Source organism: Sorex fumeus, unplaced genomic scaffold (genome assembly GCF_029834395.1).
Source record: "Sorex fumeus unplaced genomic scaffold, SorFum_2.1 ptg000122l, whole genome shotgun sequence".
Classification (NCBI taxonomy): domain Eukaryota; kingdom Metazoa; phylum Chordata; class Mammalia; order Eulipotyphla; family Soricidae; genus Sorex; species Sorex fumeus.
The window spans coordinates 32,482,227-32,500,989 of NW_026606179.1; the positions used below are offsets into that span (position 1 = coordinate 32,482,227).

Here is an 18,763-nt window from a genome sequence, read left to right on the forward strand (position 1 = left end):
CTGAACACCACTTGGGAGGAGCCCTCCCCGCCCAAGAAAAAGCTGCCTAATCAGTCAGTATCACCTCCTATATGCATGTACAAATAAAGATCAAAAGTAAATAACCAATGTCTTGGCCTTTGGGAGATAAGTACTATCACGTATTTTAACCAATCTTAGGAGGAAAAAACCAGAAATTCCAACTATCTATACAGTAAATATTTGCATCTTTTATTGGATTCATGTAGATGTACACACATACACACACGCACACAAAATCATATGTACATATGGTTTTGGGCCACACTGATTGGTGCCCATGGAGGTGCTTGATGGGGACCCTATGTGGTGCCAGAGTCATGGCCGCATGCTCAGCAAGTGCCTTAACCTTTGTACTCTCTCCAGTCTTATTAAATCAATACTTCTATCCTGTATATGCAGAAGGGTTCTCCAAAACACTAACATTAAAAGGGTCCTCACATAGAGGGAAGTGCAAATTGAAACACCAATAAGGCATCTCACAGCAGTGAGAATGGCAGTATTAAAAAAAGTGGAAACTACAAGGTGAAAAAGGAACTATCTTCTGTTGGCAGGATGTTACTTGGCTCAGCCTCTATGGAAAACAGTATGTAGATTCCTCAAAAAAAAAAGTAGTATAGGGGCTGGAGAGATAGTACCACAGCAAAGGCCTTGCATGCTGCCAATCTGTGTTCGATCCCCGGCACTCTGATGGTCTCCCAAGCACCACCAGGAGAGCCCTGAGCATTATCTGATGTGGCCCCCAAACAAAAACAAAAATAATACTGTAAATCCCACATGACAAAGGACACTACTTCTTGGCCGCTAAACAAAAACAAAAAACCATTAAATAAAAAATAGATCTAAACATCTATGTTGATTGCAGAACTTGGTATAACAATCACGAAATGTAAACTACCCGAATGTTCAAGGGCAGATGAATGGATTAAAAAGCTGGGTATACATACACAATACAATACAGCTTAAGATGGAATCCTGCAGTTTGCTGCAACCTGGATAGTACTGGAGGGTATCATGTTAAGTGAAATAAGTCAGAGGGAGGACAGATACTGGATGATCTCACTCATCTGTAGTCTACAGAAATAAAACAAGGAATAGACAGCATTGGACAATGACAATCCCCTGGCCTTGGATTACAAAACTCAGAATACCAAGCTGTGGGGGCTACTGGGGCATGAAAAATACAGAGAAACATAGGGACGATGGTGGAGGGAGGGTCTTGGCACTTTGGTGGTGCTGGGGTACAGTAACTATGTACCTCAATATCATAAATGACAATACCATTGCAACCATGTAACTGAACTACAGATTTAAAAAAAAGGGTGCTCATAATATGCCCAACTTCGAGACTCAGTGCTTTCCATACAGGATAATTCTGACTCGACTATGCTTGGAGACATTAAAGGAACTTTCCATATTCCAGCTGGGGAGCCGGGGAGGTTCACAATATACACGTTACATCTTTTTAGGAAGGAGAATGGACACAGACATTAGATTTCCTAGGTTTTAGTGTTGGTAATTTGAGATTTTGGCATTAGTATTTTGAGTATTTTAGGGCTGAAACCACTGTTCTATGATTAGAAATCACTTTTCTGATTTTTTTCTCCTCTGGAAATCTAGCATACCCAAGTTTTCTGACTCGAACAATCACAGCAATAAGAATGCTTAGGAAGTAAGAACAGCACTCTTGACTATTACCTTCCACGTGCTCTGCCCTATGAGATACCTGAAGCATTTTGCACTTACAAAAGTAAGTCATCAAGGTAGTGATACCCTCAAGTAGAGATGAGGATACCGAGGCTCAGGGTAGTCAGATCATTTATTCAGGGCCATACATCTAACAAAAGATAAAAACTGGAACAACTCAGTTGTATGTGAATCTACTTTGTCCCAGAAGGATGCTTAAATAGTGAGACTAAAAAATAAGCAAAAAAACAAGCTAAAATACCCAGTGTGGAACTTAAACATTCAAATTGAGGCTAACCCATAGTTCTGGGGGTTACAAAAGACATGGTCTCTGGAGGACTTCTTTGGAGCAAGTTACCTACAAGCCACATAGTCATTTTAAGTAGTTAAACTTGGTCTTGATAAAAAATTATATTACTGAGCTTAGATATATTTTTTAGCAGCATTAGCATTGGGTCTCAAGATGAATAACTGTCCAATCACTCAGGCTATTCAACAAAGCTAGATTCTACTTCTTAAAATGTTCTGAACAATGACAAGAGCTTTGAACTTTGATGAAGCTTAAGTAGATATAAAGTGATATCATTAACCTACATAAGATTTTATAATAAAATTAAAAGACACTATAGATAATTTAACTGAGACATTATGAGACATATTAAGACAATATAGTTAATAGGTTCACCCCTTTGGGATAGTAACAGATAGTAACAGTATAGTAACTAGAAGGGTAATTTTCTCAACTACTCTGTAATACCAAAAAAGGGAGATTACTAACTTCTATTTTATTGTTTTTGGGCCACACATGGTGAAGCTTAGGGATTACTCATGGTTCTGTGCTCCTGGCAGGCTGAGGGGACCTTATGAGGTACCGGGGATTGAACCTGGATTGGCTATGTCCAAGGCAAGTGAGCTGCCCACTCTATGTTTCTGGCATTTAACTTCTGATCTTAACTGCAAATCTGAACAAAGGGAAATAATGGCCAGGAGTGATCTTTGAGCACAGAGCCAGGAGTATGACCTGATTACTACTGGGTTTGGCCCAGAAAAAAAAAGTGTATTATGGGGCTAACATGTAAGTACTAAGAAATCCACTATTAAAATGAATGCCCTACAGCCAGGAATCCTTTATCCTTTGTAAATAAGGTACATGTCTTAGAGTTGAAAATTCAGATTCTGATTACAAAGAAATAGTAAAAATAAACATTTAATGAAGACCTATTAGACTCAGTCTAATAAATATACTGAAATCTTAAGAACAAATCTCTATATTTAAAAGAGGGTCAGAAATCATATTCATGGCATCTTGTTTATTCTTAAATAATTCCTGAATGTTTATAGCATACACATCATACAAATACACAACAGAACTAGAAGGGTAATTTCTAGTTTTATTAGCAGAATGGAACTACATTGTTTATTCTTGGTTTAAAGTTTTAACACATCAGAAGATAAGAGAAATTTGCCATTAAAAGTCTTATATTAACACTTTGTAGTTGCCAGCCAAAACAAACCAAACAGAAACATCTAAAACTCAGTTGCTTAGTCAGTAAGTCAACTGCCAAGCAAAATATTTACCATCCACTGTGCATTTGGACTTAGGAAACAAAATGTGAGCTAAATAATAAAAAAAAATAGAGTGGTTTGGGTTATATACATTTCTCATTTCAATTTCTCTGCTGTAAACATGTTTGAAAAAACACTCACCTTTGCAATTGTCTCATCAACTGATTCAAAGCTTCTTGAAGGGGTGTCTGTTCTACTTCTAAAAGGCAAAAAAAAAAAAATAAAGAAACACGATATTTTAAAAAGAAAGATTCTACAGAGTATTGCTTAGTTTATTTGCTTTCTAGGACTTTTCTAATGTTTTTAAATATTCCATACACGTAAGAAAAATTTTCACTTATTGTATGAAAACACTGAAGGATGAGAACATTAATTCAAACTTGAAGCTAATTTTATGTTTGCTTGCTTTAGTTTAGCACACCAGTGGTGCTCAGGCCTTGCTCTTAGCTCTGCGCAGGGATCACTCCTGGTAGGGCTCTGGGGATGCTATGGGGTGGGTGCCAGGGATCAAACCCAGGTGGGCAGCATGTGAAGCAAGCAACCTACCCCTTGTACTATCCTGTCTAGACCCTTGACGCTAATTTTAAATCTCATATGTAGTGAGAGAAATAAGAAAACGTTAAAAAAAAATCCCAAGTAATTTAAGCCTCCTCATTCAGGACAATTAATTCAAAATTATTCCAACCTTCTTGTTTGGTTAAGGAGCTTGCGAGAGGTTTCTCGGGAGGCAGGTCTAATCGCACAGGGCCCTGACACTGGAGATCTTTCTCTGCCTCATTCTCTACACGGTCACGATCTCGCTTCCTTCTGTCCTCCTAAATGAAACAAAGGGAGATCATTGAGAAGTATTAGAATCAACACCTTTAAAACAATTTTAATGGGGAAAAAACAAGATACTACTGAGAACAAAGTAGTCTGACAACGAAAGCTTCATGTATTTTATTGCCATCTACTGGAAAATGAGAGAGTAACATGTTCATAGGAGATAAAAATGTCAGAAACTACCAGTTAGAACATAAAAATATTCAAAAAAGCAAGCTAATATACCTGGGAACCGTCAAGTTTAAAAAGCCCATTACTTTTGGAAAAATTTATGGAAAAATGAAAGGTCACAGTGGAAGTCCTGAATAAGGAGATATACCATGTTCATGAACTGAAAGAAAAAAATTCTTCTCTATCTAAGACAGCTTTTAATGGGCTTTGAGAACTCTATCTTATTTAACTTGAGAAGTGAATGGTGAAGCACAGAATAACTTTGAAAGAGGTCAAAATAAGTTAATCAGTTATTTTAGTTTTGGGGTCACATCTGGCCATTCTCAGGGTTTACTCCTGGCTCTTTGCTCAGGAATCACTCCTGACAAGACATGGGGACCATACAGGATGCCAGGGATTTAACCCAGGTTGACTGTGTGCAAAGCAAATGCTCTACTTACTGTGTCTTCTCTCTCCAGCTCCACAAACAAATGAAAGACAATGTGAGTGCAACATGAGATTAAACAAACAGAACAGATTATGGAGCCCAGAAACAGAGCCATGCACTTAAAATAAGTCTTGGTGATACATCACAGAGGGATATCCTAAATCAAGGACAAAATAGCAGTGGGACAATTGGATATTTCATGAAAAAGAAAATTAGATTTATACTTTGTATCAAACACAAGTAAATCCCAGGTGGTCTTTTTATGTACAAAGTTTTAAGACTGCAGATATATGTAATTTGTTTTTGAGTCAAACCCAACTGTGATCAAGGCTTACTCCTGGCTCTGTGCTCAGGGATCACACTTGGCAGGGATCTGAGACCACACAGTGTCAGGGATACAGGGAACCTGAGACGGGTGAGTGCAAGGTGTCTTACCTGCTTCACTATTTCTCTGGTCCCCAAAGCAAAGAACATTTATGATTCAAGAGTGAGTGAAAGGAAGATGGTTAGAAGGGCTGGAGCTTTGCATGCAGGAACCCTGGGCTCAGTCCCTGGTGCTGCATGGTCCTTAAGAGCACTGCCAGATCTGTCACCCTCAACCCCCAAGAGAATGGTAAGATTTCCTTAACTCATAAATAAAGCTAAAAGACTTCTACTGGTGTATGTACTTGGCTAAGTGTCAATGGGGCGAAGCTACCATCTGTGGGATTATGACGGAACACCTGTCAGTTAGATTTCTGGCACAGCTAGGCTATGAGAGTCTTGGTGGTCTCACAGAACCAGTTCCCAGCCATGCCTGGTCCGACTCACTAATGGCAGTAAACAAGACACAGCTGGAAAGGCAGCTGCCTCCTCATCTGTCAAGCTCCAAGAACCCAGTGATAAACCATTCATACCAGCAGTTCTTGCAGTCTACTGAAGTTAGTCTTCCATATAAATTGTAAAAAGCAGGAAAAAAGGCTAGCTCACATCTGAGATAAAATCTGAAACTCAAATATCAGGTGGTGCAATCAGCAGCATCATGCAAAGCCATAGATGCCATTACCCTTTTCTGCTCTCTATTCACGGACATATACCCTCGGGTATTTCCTTTAACAAAGGATGAATGGAGACACATCCATGAATATTATTACAGTGCTGTTCAAAATAGTGAAAAAGTAGGTAACAATAACAAAAAATATAGCCCCTACTTTAAAAAATTGAAAACTGATTAGCAAATGACATTATTTGAGGAGCATATAAAACAAAAACTCAAGTTATATTTTATCAACATGACCATATTCAGGACATTCATGAATATACCAAAAACATAATTTACAGAAGCTCAGAATTATTTGGTTAAGATACCAGTTTTGTAACATTTGAAAACACGTAAGTTTATATTATTTTCAGACAGTGGAAAAGTAATGAAACTATAAAAAAAAAAGCATGTGTGCAACACACACCAAACTCAGGACAACTGTTCTCGTTAGGAAAAGAGGGAGAGGAATGCCGTGTGATACACTGTCATTTCTATCTTGAAAAACAACACAAAAACCTGCAGACAAGCAAAATGTGGGTATACTGAAGCTGTATTGCTGGTATCAGATGGTAGATTTATTATTTTTTGTACTTTGCATTTGCAAAAAATAAGTTTTGAAGTAATGTTATACAAAAATGCCTATGCTTTTGCAAATCAAGAATTCCTATTCAAGTCAATCATTTTCTTGGTCTATGTCCTAATTTCTAGTTCAGATTATGTAGAGCAGTGGTTTTCAAAGGTCAGTAGCACCAGCATTATCTGGTAATAGCTAGAAATGAAAATTCTGAGGTCCCATCATGAGGTTCTCAAGCATAAAAGACATGCACCAGATTCACCTGATGGAAGTGTTAAAATACTAAAGCCTTGGCCCGTTTCCTAGAATTACTGACCCAGTAGGCTAGGGTAGTCTAAGAATCTATATTTCTAACAAGTGTCTAGGTCACATGGGTGTTATTGGCTCAAGGCGCACCCTCACTCGGATGATTCTCCAGAGTCCCGGGCATCTCACACGGAATCTAGGATAGTCTAAAGCTCCAAAGAACAATGCACTCATTATGCACTCGATCTAGTGTTTTCTTTTCAGTTTTCATAACATATTCTGGAAGTTACTCAGCCCTCTCCCTCCACCAAGGACTCCAGACAATAAGGTGATCAGGAAGAGACCTGGGCACATATGTGGCAGTAACTAATCTCACTGCCTTATATGCTCCTCTACACTTTCTAGGTCACAGTGCCTTCTTCCAGGTCCTTCTTTCCAGGGATCACCAACAGTGGGACTGTCCTGGTCATCTCACGTGACAGTACCAGGGTTTGAGCACAGGGCTTTGCACTTGCTTGGCAAATGTTTTAAGTCATCTTCTGGGTCCCTGAACAAGTTTTTTTGTTCATTTTTTTTGGGGGGGGGGGGGTTTGGGGCGGGTGTTGGAGGTGCTCCAGGGTCCATGTGATGCCTGAGATCAAACCCAGGTCTTCTGCATGCAAAGCATATATTCCAGCTCTGTGAGCTGTCTCCCTGGCCTGTAACAGTAATTTTCTGACTTCCAGAAGTCCTGTATTTTTTGGCCAGAAAAAGGGACACTAACCTTTGGTAGTTTGATAGATGTTAGAACATCAGAGGAAACAGACTCCAGAGAGACAGATTGCTAACTATGAAGTGTAAATGATGGAGAAGACTGAAAGGCAACAAGCACTCCCCAAGGAAGAAAGAACTGAGGCCACAGTGCAGGCAGTCTAGGTCTGCAAACTTTCTGGTAAATGGCCAGGTAGTATATATTCAGGCTTTACACAAAGAACATAAGATCTGTCACAATTACTAAATAGTCTCCCAAGCCTGTCAAAGTGACCACTGAGTGCAGAGCCAGAAGTCGGCGTCATGCAGAGCTGGGTATAGTCCCCAAATAAAAAAAAATAAATACAATAAAAATATCATTGCTGGTAAGGATTTGCTTACCCATTGTTTATCCTTAACACCTAAAAAAATATATTGGGGGCCAGAGAGATAGTACAATGGGTAAAGTGCTTGCCTTGCATGTGGCTTACCTGGGTTTGATCTCTGGTACCCCATATGATTCCCCAAGACCACCATGAGTGATCCCAGAGCGCAGACCCAGGAGTAAACCACAGCTGGGTGTAAACCCAAAACAACATAGTTGGGGGTGGGGAGGGGAGGGGGGAACTCCTGATTCAGGGGCCACACCTGGCAGTTCTTGGCCTACCAGACTGGTGGTCAATTGGAGGGCCACAGAATGAGGTGCTAATGGGGTCCCGCAGTGGTAGAAGCCACCTGAGCCATCCTTGGTGGAGTGCAAGAGCTTCCAAAGCCATTCGATGATTCTGGAGGACGACGAAGTGCTGGGGATCTTACGGGGGTCGGCCACGGGCATGGCCTTCACTCCTGTATTAACTCCCCCACCCCTCATCCTTAACATTATCCTACGCAACTCATTTACTTTCACGAGGCTTCTTCAAGACAGAGACTTAACTGTTGATTTCATTAAGAGTTCATGAGGGGAGTCAAAAGAGAAAAGTTGAGAAAGTACCAAAAGAAGCATGATGTCTCTAAACTATATTCAGTAACTCTACTGAGTTAAGCTGGCCTACAGTAACTACTTTGTTGAGTATGGTGAAAGGGTAACTAGGCAAACAGTTCAAAAGAGCTAAAGGAAAAACACAAAGCCAAAACCAAAAAACTCTTGGCAACTACCCTAAACTAAATGGAGACATTGTAACATGTTATTGTCAGATTAGGAGACAAAGTTTCCATTTAATTGGAAAATGACCTGAAACAAATTACAGCAGTTTTATCTATTGCTTCTACAGATCAATAGACTTTGTTCTCTTCAGTTCTCTGAGCCTAAAATTCTGGTTCTAATTTTCTTTGTAAAAATTATTTAGAATGAGGTTTGAAGAGATAGCATAGGGTTAGAGGCACCTGATTCGCATAAGGCTGATCTTGGTTCCATTCCTGGCACTGCATATACTGGTCCCCTAAGCACAGCCAACAGTGATCCCTGAGCACAGAATACGTCCTGAGCACCAAAACAAAACCAAATTACTCCAAAGAAAGGCCAGAGAGACAATCTAGGTTATGCCTTGGAGGGGGCTGACCCGGGTTTGATCCCCAGCACATGGTCCCCCAAAATCATCGAATGGCTTTGGATAGTCCTCTGAGCAGAACCAACAGTTACTCCTGGAGCAGCTGGAAGAGTCCCTGAGTCCTAGGAGGTATGGCGCCCCCCCCACAGAACACTTGCAATACATCCCTCAGAGGCTTTTTTTCAGAATGGAACAGAATAGTGCATGTGAAATTCTAGAGCTGTGCCCAATCACCTCATTCACTCAGGCATCTGGTAAAGAAGTCCATGGAGATGCCACTGCATGGCATTCCACCGAGGGGCGCAACACACAACTCTGTCCTGAGGAAGCTGACATATTCAACAACACAGTCTAATATTAAACAGCTTACTGAAGTTAAACCGATTGCAAAGGGAAAATAACCGTTGGAGGAATCTACTTTAGACTGGAGAAGGGTGGGAAGCTGTCTATGAAGATATGAGTGGAGCTCTGGAGGAGGGAGACTTCAGCCAGGTTGGCGGCGGAGGTGGGCAGATGGGAACAGCATGTGAGGGAAGCTATTTCCATACTGTACTTACTGTACTTCTTAGGGTTACACTCTAACCCATCACTAAAGGGCAACTTAATTTATAATTAGCTTGAAGCAAATCTTTGTTCCCATTATAGACACACTTGCCTCTCCCTGGAGTTTCTTGTGGGCAGGGGTTAATGTCTGATGCAGCTCTGAATCCCCGAGTTTGACAATATACATATACAACTTATACATATTATTTGCAGAATTTATAGGAGACAGCAAAAGAGAGTAATATAAAAGCATGTCAACAGCTCAAGTTAACCACTACTGTCCTTCATAATAGTTACATTTGGAATTTACATGCAATTCTCAATGTGTAAACAAAGTTTGAACCTAAGAGCTGTATTGAAAAGTTCAAATGAAAAATCAGTTTTATTACCTTGAAGGTACACGTCATTTTTGCCCTCAGGCTGGAAATAGCAAGCACCACACAACTGAAGTATTGCCTCTATAATGCTTCCTCTTGCACCCAGAGCAGAAGGACAACTGTTCCCTTTGAACTCCCACTTTAGTCATTACAATTTACCAATCTATGAAATATATTTATTCTTTTGTGTCTAATTCTTTAGTCCAACTCAGCTCCTGGAGGGCCAGGATGGTATCTTAGCTTCGTTCTTTGAGCCTAGTACAGAGTCAGGTACATAGCCAGCATCTGGTAAGCACTGAATGGAAAGAGCCAATAAACATCTATCAGTTCTTCCCTTCCTAGAAGATGCATCTACTGAGATTTAAAGGACAGTCTCAGGAGGGACCCACACAGAACAGGAGAACTAGAAAGACAGGGCATTCTGCAAACCAGATAAATGATAGAGCTCAGAGGTCCTGGATGTGGCAAATATCAACTAAAAGTCAATACACTGTGTTTTTAATAGGATTTTGCCAAAGGTTATCACTCATTTGTACTCTCTAATTATAGGCTAACTCAATTTACTCAGCAACTAATAAAGCAGTAGCTAAACAACAGCAATTTGTAAAGATTAAAATAGGAACATAAAGAACTCAGAATAGTCTCTCTCATACTATAACACACTTAACTACTGGTATGTGTATCCCCCCCCAAAAGGGGCAGTGCTTTCATAAACATCTGCTGACTGAAATTTATCTAATACCAATAGTTTTACATTTTCATTAAGATATTTACTTTACCCTAATGTATTTACCTGCATATAATCCTACCAAGACTGTTACTGCTTTTAATTTAAGACATTCTTTAATGGCTTTTTAGTCTCAAACGCTACTAAGCAATAGAACTTGTCTAATTTCCTCAAGCTGACTCGCAAAGTTGTTAACAGAGATTTCTGGGTTTTGGTTATGCTTCTTAGAAAAACAAATCTGAGTTTTCATAAATTAAGTTCTCCGTTTTAGTGAAAAGTCGAGGAGGAGGCAGGCTCATACCAGCCTCCACCGTCTTCAGCATGTTAGATACTATTAAAAGATTAAAACTACTAAGGCTCTACTTTCGTTACTCTTCTACTTAGAAAGTTTCTGATTCCTTCCACCTACATATTCAAATCTAAACTCCATGTTCTGACAGTTCATCTTCTTTTCAGATCTATATTCCCTTTGTATTTTGTGATTTATAAGAAAATTTATGTTGGGGCTGGAGTTACAGGCATTAAGTATAGGGTCTAAGGTGCTTGCCTTATGTATGTTGACCCTTTGATCCCCAGTACTAACTCCTGGAATAATCCAGGGAGCTGTAATGACTTTGGGAAGAATTATGGGGCATTTTCTGCTTATTTGCAAAGAAGTAGACTTCTTGGGGGGTAGGGGGTGGGGCGCCAAGAAAACTTTTTTCTGAAGGGGGGGCAGGAGGCTAATAAAAAGTTTGGAAACTGGGGCTGGAGTGGTAGTACAGCAGGTAGGGCGCTTGCCTTGCACACAGCTGACCTGGGTTTGATCCCTGGCACCCCATATGGACGCCAAGCACTGGATGAAGTAACTGAGTATAGAACCAGGAATAACTCCTGAACATTGCCAGGTGTGGCCCCTAAACAAACAAAGACAAAAAAAAAAAAAAAAGGAAAACTTCAGGATGTCTGCACTAGACCTTCTCTCCCATAAAGAAAGAGAGTTGGGCAGCTGCTGTTTCTGGAGATCCTGAGACAGCTGCTCTGAAGCCTTCTTCCCCGGACATCACCGTTTCCCCATCCCTGGTCTGGTTCTGAAAAGGATTGACCCAAACAGCCTCTACAGACCTAATGGCTGAGAATCTGAAAATGTGCAGGTCTCTGATCCTGAGCCCCAGGAAAGCGGGACCTTGAGCAGCCTCTTTTCACCGCTGGTGAATTTTCCACTTGACCCTCTGTGAAATAGAAACCACCCACCTATCTGTCTTATTTAGAAGTGTTATACCCAAATGACACTACAGATGCAACAGTATCTACAGGAACTTTTGATAAATAGAACCAAAATTCAGAAAGGGCAGAGTGGCTGCAACAGAGGTGGAGACTTCCATGATGCTTCCCGGAAACCCCATTACTAAAGGCACAGAAAGATGTGTGTACAGTGAGGTTCACTGCAGCATTACCTAAAACATTTAAAAAAGTACAGTACCTCAATATAACCAACTACAGTGAAGTCAAAAAAGAAAACATGATAAATGAAGAATGACACGCCTATCATTACTTAATGGCCTATCCCTAATTAACTTAGATTGGGCTCAGATTGACTCTTATGCCCGAATCACTAATCAAATGGGATAACTTTTTTATAAGCTATTATTTTGCTTATTATTATTAAACTTTTTGGGCCACAACTGACAATCTTTAGGGGTCACTCCTGGTTCTGCACTCAGGTGTCACTCTTGAAACCCTGCATTATGGTGACAACTCCCAGGACTAATCCTGAAAATGGGTCAAACAGGTTTTTACCTTAACTTTCAATTAAACAAGATGAAGACAGAACAAAGACAGCACGGTGAACTACAGCATCAACATATAAAGATGGAAGGCAGAAAAAAGAAGGAGTCTGCAGATCAGAGAAAGCAGGATACTTCCTGCAAAGAGAGGTGGGGCTCTATGAGAAAAGGGAGAGTCCCAAACACGAAAAAACTCAAGACCTTTGTGATGAAAGAAATCAGAGAGTCTCCAGCCGTGGAACAGTCAGAAAGGGAGACGCTGGACTGAAAGCTGAGCAGCAAAGAGATCACTATAGGGGCCAGAGTGATAGTACAAAGGGTAGGGTGCCTGTCTTGCATGTAGCCAACTTGGGTTTGACCTCTGGAGAACCATGTGGTCCCCCAAGCACTTCGAGGAGTGATCCCTTAGTCAGGAGTAAGCCTGCTGGGTGTGGTCCAAAAAAACAACAAACAATTAAACAATCAATTAATGAGCATTACAACAGCAAAAACTCTTCAATAAATAGTCTCAGAAAAATAAAAGAAGTTCCTAAGAATGCTTAGCAAATATGTAAGAATTGCTTGGAACTGAAAACACAACACCTGAAATAAAACTCAACAGCAGAAGTTTAAGAATGCCGGGGCTGAAGTGCTAGTACAGAGGGTAGGGAATTTGCTTGCACATGGATGACCCGGAGTTTGAGTTCCAATTCCTAGCACCCCATATGCCCGAGTGATTCCTGAGCACCATGGGTATGGCCCAAAACCAAGACAAAAAAAAAGAATGCTACTTGAAGGAAGAATACAAAAGTCAAAGAGAATAAAGAGATGAAAGAGAAGCTAAGAGAAGATTAGAAAGGAGTCTGATACCTAAAAGGTAGGCAGGGGTTCCAGAAAGATGAAAGGAAAAAAATATTTTTAAGAGTTATCACATAAATACTTCAACTCAGAGCTGAAAGAAAGAATTCATAGTGAAAACACATCCCTAAAAGATAGGCCATCGGGCAGGGCACTTTACTTGCATGCAGTTGACCAGGGTTGAATCCCCGGCATCCCATGTGGTCCCCCAAGCACTACCAGGAGTTAATTCCTGAGTGCAGAGCCAGGAGTAACCCATAAGCACCTCTGGGTATAGCCCCTAAATCAAACAAACAACAAAAGGATGGCCATTAATTATTTTAGTAACTTTTTTTTTAATATATATATCCTAGTGACCTCTGACAAGGAACTGTATGAGGGCTTGATGTGAGAAAAACTCCCCACAGTCTACTGCGTTCCTTCACTTCTCAACCAAGTGAATTTCTTTACACGTTTTTATACAGAAAAGAGAAGCAACAGTTCTCTAGGTCCTCACAGTCTAGCCAAAGGCGATTAAAAAAAAAAAGAAAGAAAGGAAGAGAGCAGGACTTCAACCCCCCAAAACTCAATTTTCAGATTCCAGGATTTACCACTGTGTTTCATCCTAAGAAACGGAACTTCCACTGTACACCGACCCTTAAGAAAATGACAAAACTATCCCAACTCGAAAAGCGATCTTGGAGCTAGGAGCCAATCAAGTCACCTAGGAAGCAGCTAATGGGGGGGTGGGGTGGGGGGGGGGGGATGCACAATCAGCCTCCGGGGTGGATTCCAGGGATGAAGGTGGTGTCCCCCGCAAGGAAGGAAAGGTGACTACCGTTAATAGTGCAAACCCAAACAGTCGCTATTTCTTGCTTCCTACTGACTGCGAACTGTTAAGAAAGTCGTTTTTTGGTGGTGTTGTTGTAATAGCCGCTTTTCTAAAGTTGCTGGGGGCTGGGGGGGGTCCCCATAAAGGGTATCCCCGAAAGGCCTCCGGGGAACCCCCCCCCCCCACGTGGACACTGTGCACCTGGAGGCGAGCAGTGCCAGGCACCCTGGGGGGCGGCGGCGCGGCAGACCCCCACCCCCAACTCCCTCCCCCCACCGCCACCCCACCCCCAACTTTTTCACCTTCACTCGCCGCCGCTTGCGCCCCTTCTCCTCGCCGGGGACCTGCTTCTCTCCTTTCTTCCTCTTTTTCCGCTTTCGGTCCTTGTGCTTGTCGTGCTCGTTCTTGTCGTCGTGGCCCGAGCTGCCCGTGGAGAGCTCGGTGACCTCGTTCCCGCCCACCTTGAGGACCAGCTTCAGGGGCTTCTCCACATACTCTGCAAGCGGGGAGGGGGGCAGCGCGGGGGGCGCGGTCGGGGCGAGGCGGCGGCGACCCCCGGGCCCGGCCGGACCCCGCCCCCGCTTCCCCCCCCCCCCGCCGACTCCCGGAGTGGGCGCCCCCCCCCGCCCCCCGCCCCCGCCGCGCCCCTCACCCTCGTAGAGGTGTTTGTCCGACTTGTGCTTCTTGTGCTTCTTGCCCATGTCCGCCCGGGCCCCGGTGCCCGCCCCCCGCGCCAGGCCCAGGCCGTGCGGCGCCGCTTCCGGTCCGGGCCAGGCGAGCGGAGGGCGGGAGCGGGGCCCGCGAGACCCCGCGCCGCGAGGCAGGGGGGCGGCGAGCGCCGGACGGCGCGAGGCCCCGCGCGAGAGAACCCTGAGCGCGACCCCCGGCCCGAGCCCCACAGCCGCGGCGGCTCGGCGAGCGGCGGGCGGCGCGAGGCGGGAAAGAGGGACCCCGGACGCCGGAGCGGGGCTGCGGCCGCGGCGCGTGGCGGCCCCTGGCGGCCGGAGGGGGAGCCGCAGGCGGCCCGAAGGGGGCGGAGTCGGGCCGGGCGCGTGGCGGGGCTGGGGGACCGCCTCGCGGAGCGCCCTGATTCTGCCCCAGGACCTTGGCCTCGTGCTGGGACATTCTTCCCCCTTGGCTCCTAGCTTGGCCACTGCTCTCATACCATCCTGGTCTTTGCAGTGACCAGCAGAGAAGTTTCCAGATCAGGGCTCCAAAGTCGCCCTTGGATGTCATCAGCACAACCCTGCTTTGCTCGTTAGGGCCCTCATGGCTGCCCAGATCACATGATCTGCCCATATTCTGTGACATCTCCTACAGATCTGTGTGCGGGGCCACTGCCTCCCAGCTTCCTCAGGGACAGCATCGGGGGTCTCAGTACTGTGTCCCCCATTCCTGGCAGAGGCTGGGCTCAGCAGGTACTCACCCAATCTTTGTTGAATGAATGAATGCGTAATTATTACTGTTTGTGATCATGAGTCCCTCTCCAGTGCCTCCTCTCTGAGGGACAGTAGGTGATCAGTAAACTAGGAGAGGAGGAGGAGGAGGAAAAAGAGGAGGAGGAGGAACAGGAGGAGGAGGAGGAGAAGGAGGGGGGTAATTCCAAGGTAGTCTGACCATTTGGGCATGGGACTCTGTCCAGCTCTCTCAGGTCACTCATGGTGACTGCCCACAGGGCCTGGCAGTGGGTCTACTGGAGGCAAGCAGGCTCATTGGTGAAGACCAGTCCCATTGGTGGAGAGTAGACCTATTGGAGGCCCTGTGTCAGGTTCCTCATACGGTGGAAACTGTGGGCCTTGGGACTCCAGGGGTGAAAGGACTCTGGGCCACACCAATGTCCAGGCCCCTCCTGGTGGGCTAAGTAGTGCTTCTCTTGATGGGGTCAGTTCTGGAAGAACCTGTGGGGACCCCTCAGAGCTGACAGGCAGAGGAAGTCTGCTGCTTGGGCCCAGGTATCCTTAGGCCGAGGACCTCTCTGGTGCCCTGCTTCTGAATCCCTGTTCTCCTAGAGGGACGGGCAGGACCTGCCCTCTGCCTACTGTGTGATTGGCACAAGGGCCAGGGAGAGTGGGAAGTGCAAAGCCAAGACCGAATGTAAAGGAACTGACCCGTGTGGAAGGGCCTCTTCTCCCAGATGTGTGTGTGTGTGTGTGTGTGTGTGTGTGTGTGTGTGAGGGGGGCGCACTTCCCTCTGGCCCCCTGGGAATGAGAAGTGGGCAGTGTTTCCCAGGCCCAGGCTCCTGGCAGCTGCAGCGGGGGCCCCGTTTGACAGACTGGCACTAACCTGTTGGTGCTGGCAGAAGCTGCTCACGGGCTGCTCACTGGGAGGCGGTGGACAGGGACAAACTATAGACACTGCAGTGACCACACGTGCTCACGGGTTCTGTCGAGCAGCCCGGCTATCTTGACCAGTGGCAAAGGCGAGGTGGCCGGCCGGTGGGGATCTTGTGTGCCTCTCCCTTGGGGTGAGGGTGGCTTCTTGGAGGGAGGACAGTGTGTCCAAGCAGAGTGACCCCCGCCCCCGTGGCGACTCCCTTTCATTTCTACCCAGAGCTCTGGCAGGAGCCGCGATCACATGAAAGGCCACACCAGGGTCTCCCTCATCCCTTCCTTCTTCGTCCACTTGCAGTTGAGGCTCTGGGCTGGGCTCTGCCATGTGGGTGCTGTGTGGAGCCCTCGGCAGCTTCCAATCCACCCAGGGAGACCCACGGGTGAAGGGGGGGGGCTGAGGCTCAGCGATCTCATTACAGTCGAGCTGACCGTCAGGAAGGCAGAAAATGGGGGGCAGTAACAATGAACTCCCACGCCGCCCGGGGGGCCAGGCATGACCCTCCAGCAGACATCCTTGAACTCGGAGGATGACGAGTATTCAGTGGGGGAAGCTTCTAGCTAAATAGGAGGCCTGTTGGGGCAAGAGCACAGCGTGGGGGTGGCAGGAGATGCAGGATCGGGCAGGCAGAAGCAACACCAGGACGCTGCCTCAGCCTCAACCCAGTCCTGGTGGGGTGTGTGTGTGTGGGGGGGGGTGGAACAGGCAGACTGTGAGGGTGGGGGGCTGGCCTGTGGAAGCCTAACTCAGGGCTGGTGTCACCTGCAGAGCTAACTCTGTCTGGGCCAGGCCCTTCCCAGAAACAGGTGGGGCTGTGGGCCCTGAGCAGCCCAGAGTGAGCGCTACTTGGGGTGAGATGTCTCTGGGGGAGGGGGGAGCTGGTGGAGCTTTTATGGCACCCGCTGCACAGTCAGAGGGAGTTGAGTACCCCCAAAGGCAGTGGAGGACAGTGCTTTGACTCCAGAATGGAGAAGCTGTGCTGGGCTTAGGGGGACAGGCCGAGAGAGCTGTGAGGGGTCAGTGTGGTCTATGGGGATGGGGGAGCAGCCTGGGTGAGTGTTGTTGGTCCCTACATGGGACATTGGTGCACATGCCATGGGCTAGTGTGAGAATGAGAGTCATTTAGGCATCAGAGATGCCTGTGAACCATCGGGGAACTGGAAGAGTGAGAAGTTGGATGTGTATGTACGTGTGGAGAGGTTAGGTGTGAAAAGAGCCTTTTTGGTTTAGAGCTGCTGTCAGAATCACAGGAGTGAGGGAGGTCACGCAGCAGAAGGCAGAGCCCAGAGAAGCTGCAGCCCTGAGGACCTTCACTACTTATGTGGTCAATGGAGGGTGAAGAAACTCAAAGGAGTAGAAGGAGCAGCCAGAGCAGGAGGCTCAGGACAGGAGGGTCCTGGGCACTGCAGGGAGATGAAGCCGCAGGAGGCTGCAAGTGTGTGCAGGTGTTGTCTGTGTGCAGGTGTGCGAGTTTGTGTAGATGTATGGGTGTGTGCTGTCATGTGAGTGGGTGCAGATGTGAGGGTGGGTAGGTGTGCAGAGGTGTTCAGGTGTATGCAGGGCTGGTGAGTGTGAAGAGAGCACGCAAAGGCATCACGCTGGTGCCCGAAAGGTGGTCCAGTATTTCCCTTGCACCCAGCCAACCTGGGTTTGATCCCCAGTATTACATATGATCCCCCGAGTCTCTCCAGTAGTGATCCCTGAGCATAGTAAACCCTGGACGTGTCCTACAAACATCATTTTTTTTTTAATTGATTTACTGTGAGGTACAGTAACAAAGCTTTCATGTTTGAGCTTCGATCATACAGTCATCAAACACTCATCCCTTCACCAGTGCATGTTTTCCACCACCAAAATCCCCAGTCCCCCCCCTCCCCCATTCCACACCTCTCCCTGCCTCTGTGCTCAGACTCCTGCTCCAGGGATGGGACCCAGGGTCAGATTCCTGTTCTGGTCTCTGTGGACTCACTCCACATTTCCTGGAACTCCCCTCTGAGGGCCCACAGTCCTGTCCGCGAGAACCGCTGAGACCTACTCATGTCTTAGGAGGAAGCTGGTGTCTTTCCAGCTCTGTCTGGGACTTCTGGGGAAGTACTTTTGGTACATGATGAAAATTTTCTTTAAAATATTGTGTGTGTGTGTGTGTGTGTGTGTGTGTGTGTGTGTGTGTGTGGCTTTCCTTGATTTTGTTACTTAGTTCTTTGCTGGCCTTATTGTTCTGGGGTCTAAACCTGGCAGTGCTGGAGGGGGACATTTGATGTTCGGGGGTCAAACCCAAGGCATCACATATGTTCTGCCACTTGGGCTGTACCCCCAGCTTATAGTGAGTTCAGTTTCTCTTCCCTTCCCTTCCCTTCCCTTCCCTTCCCTCCCCTTCCTTTCCCTTCCTCTCCCTCCCCTACCTTCCCATATTCCCTCCCTCCCTCCCTCCATCCCTCCCTCCCTTCCTTCCTTCTTTCCCTGATTCTGCTCAGGGCTCACTCCCAGCTCTGTGCTCAGGGTTCCCTCCTAGCTCTGCGCTCAGGGCTTACTTCTGGCTCTGTGCTCAGGGATCACTCTGGACAGG

The 18,763-nt window shown here is 45.7% G+C and overlaps 1 protein-coding gene across 2 annotated transcripts in view; it reads right to left on the reverse strand.

Moving 5' to 3' along the window:
* The window catches only part of BRD7 (bromodomain containing 7), a 36,649-nt gene extending 21,848 nt beyond the window's left edge, over positions 1 to 14,801 (reverse strand). The window contains exons 1-4 of one of the 2 annotated variants that reach the window (XM_056135990.1): positions 14,521 to 14,801; positions 14,171 to 14,364; positions 3,956 to 4,085; positions 3,412 to 3,469 (exon numbers count right to left, since the gene is read on the reverse strand). In XM_056135990.1, coding sequence (XP_055991965.1) covers positions 3,412 to 3,469; positions 3,956 to 4,085; positions 14,171 to 14,364; positions 14,521 to 14,569 — 431 coding nt within the window. In that variant the 5' untranslated portion in view covers positions 14,570 to 14,801. The remainder of the gene's footprint in view (positions 1 to 3,411; positions 3,470 to 3,955; positions 4,086 to 14,170; positions 14,365 to 14,520) is intronic. The other variant, XM_056135989.1, reaches the window with a different exon arrangement.
* Between the last annotated feature and the right edge of the window lie 3,962 nt (positions 14,802 to 18,763).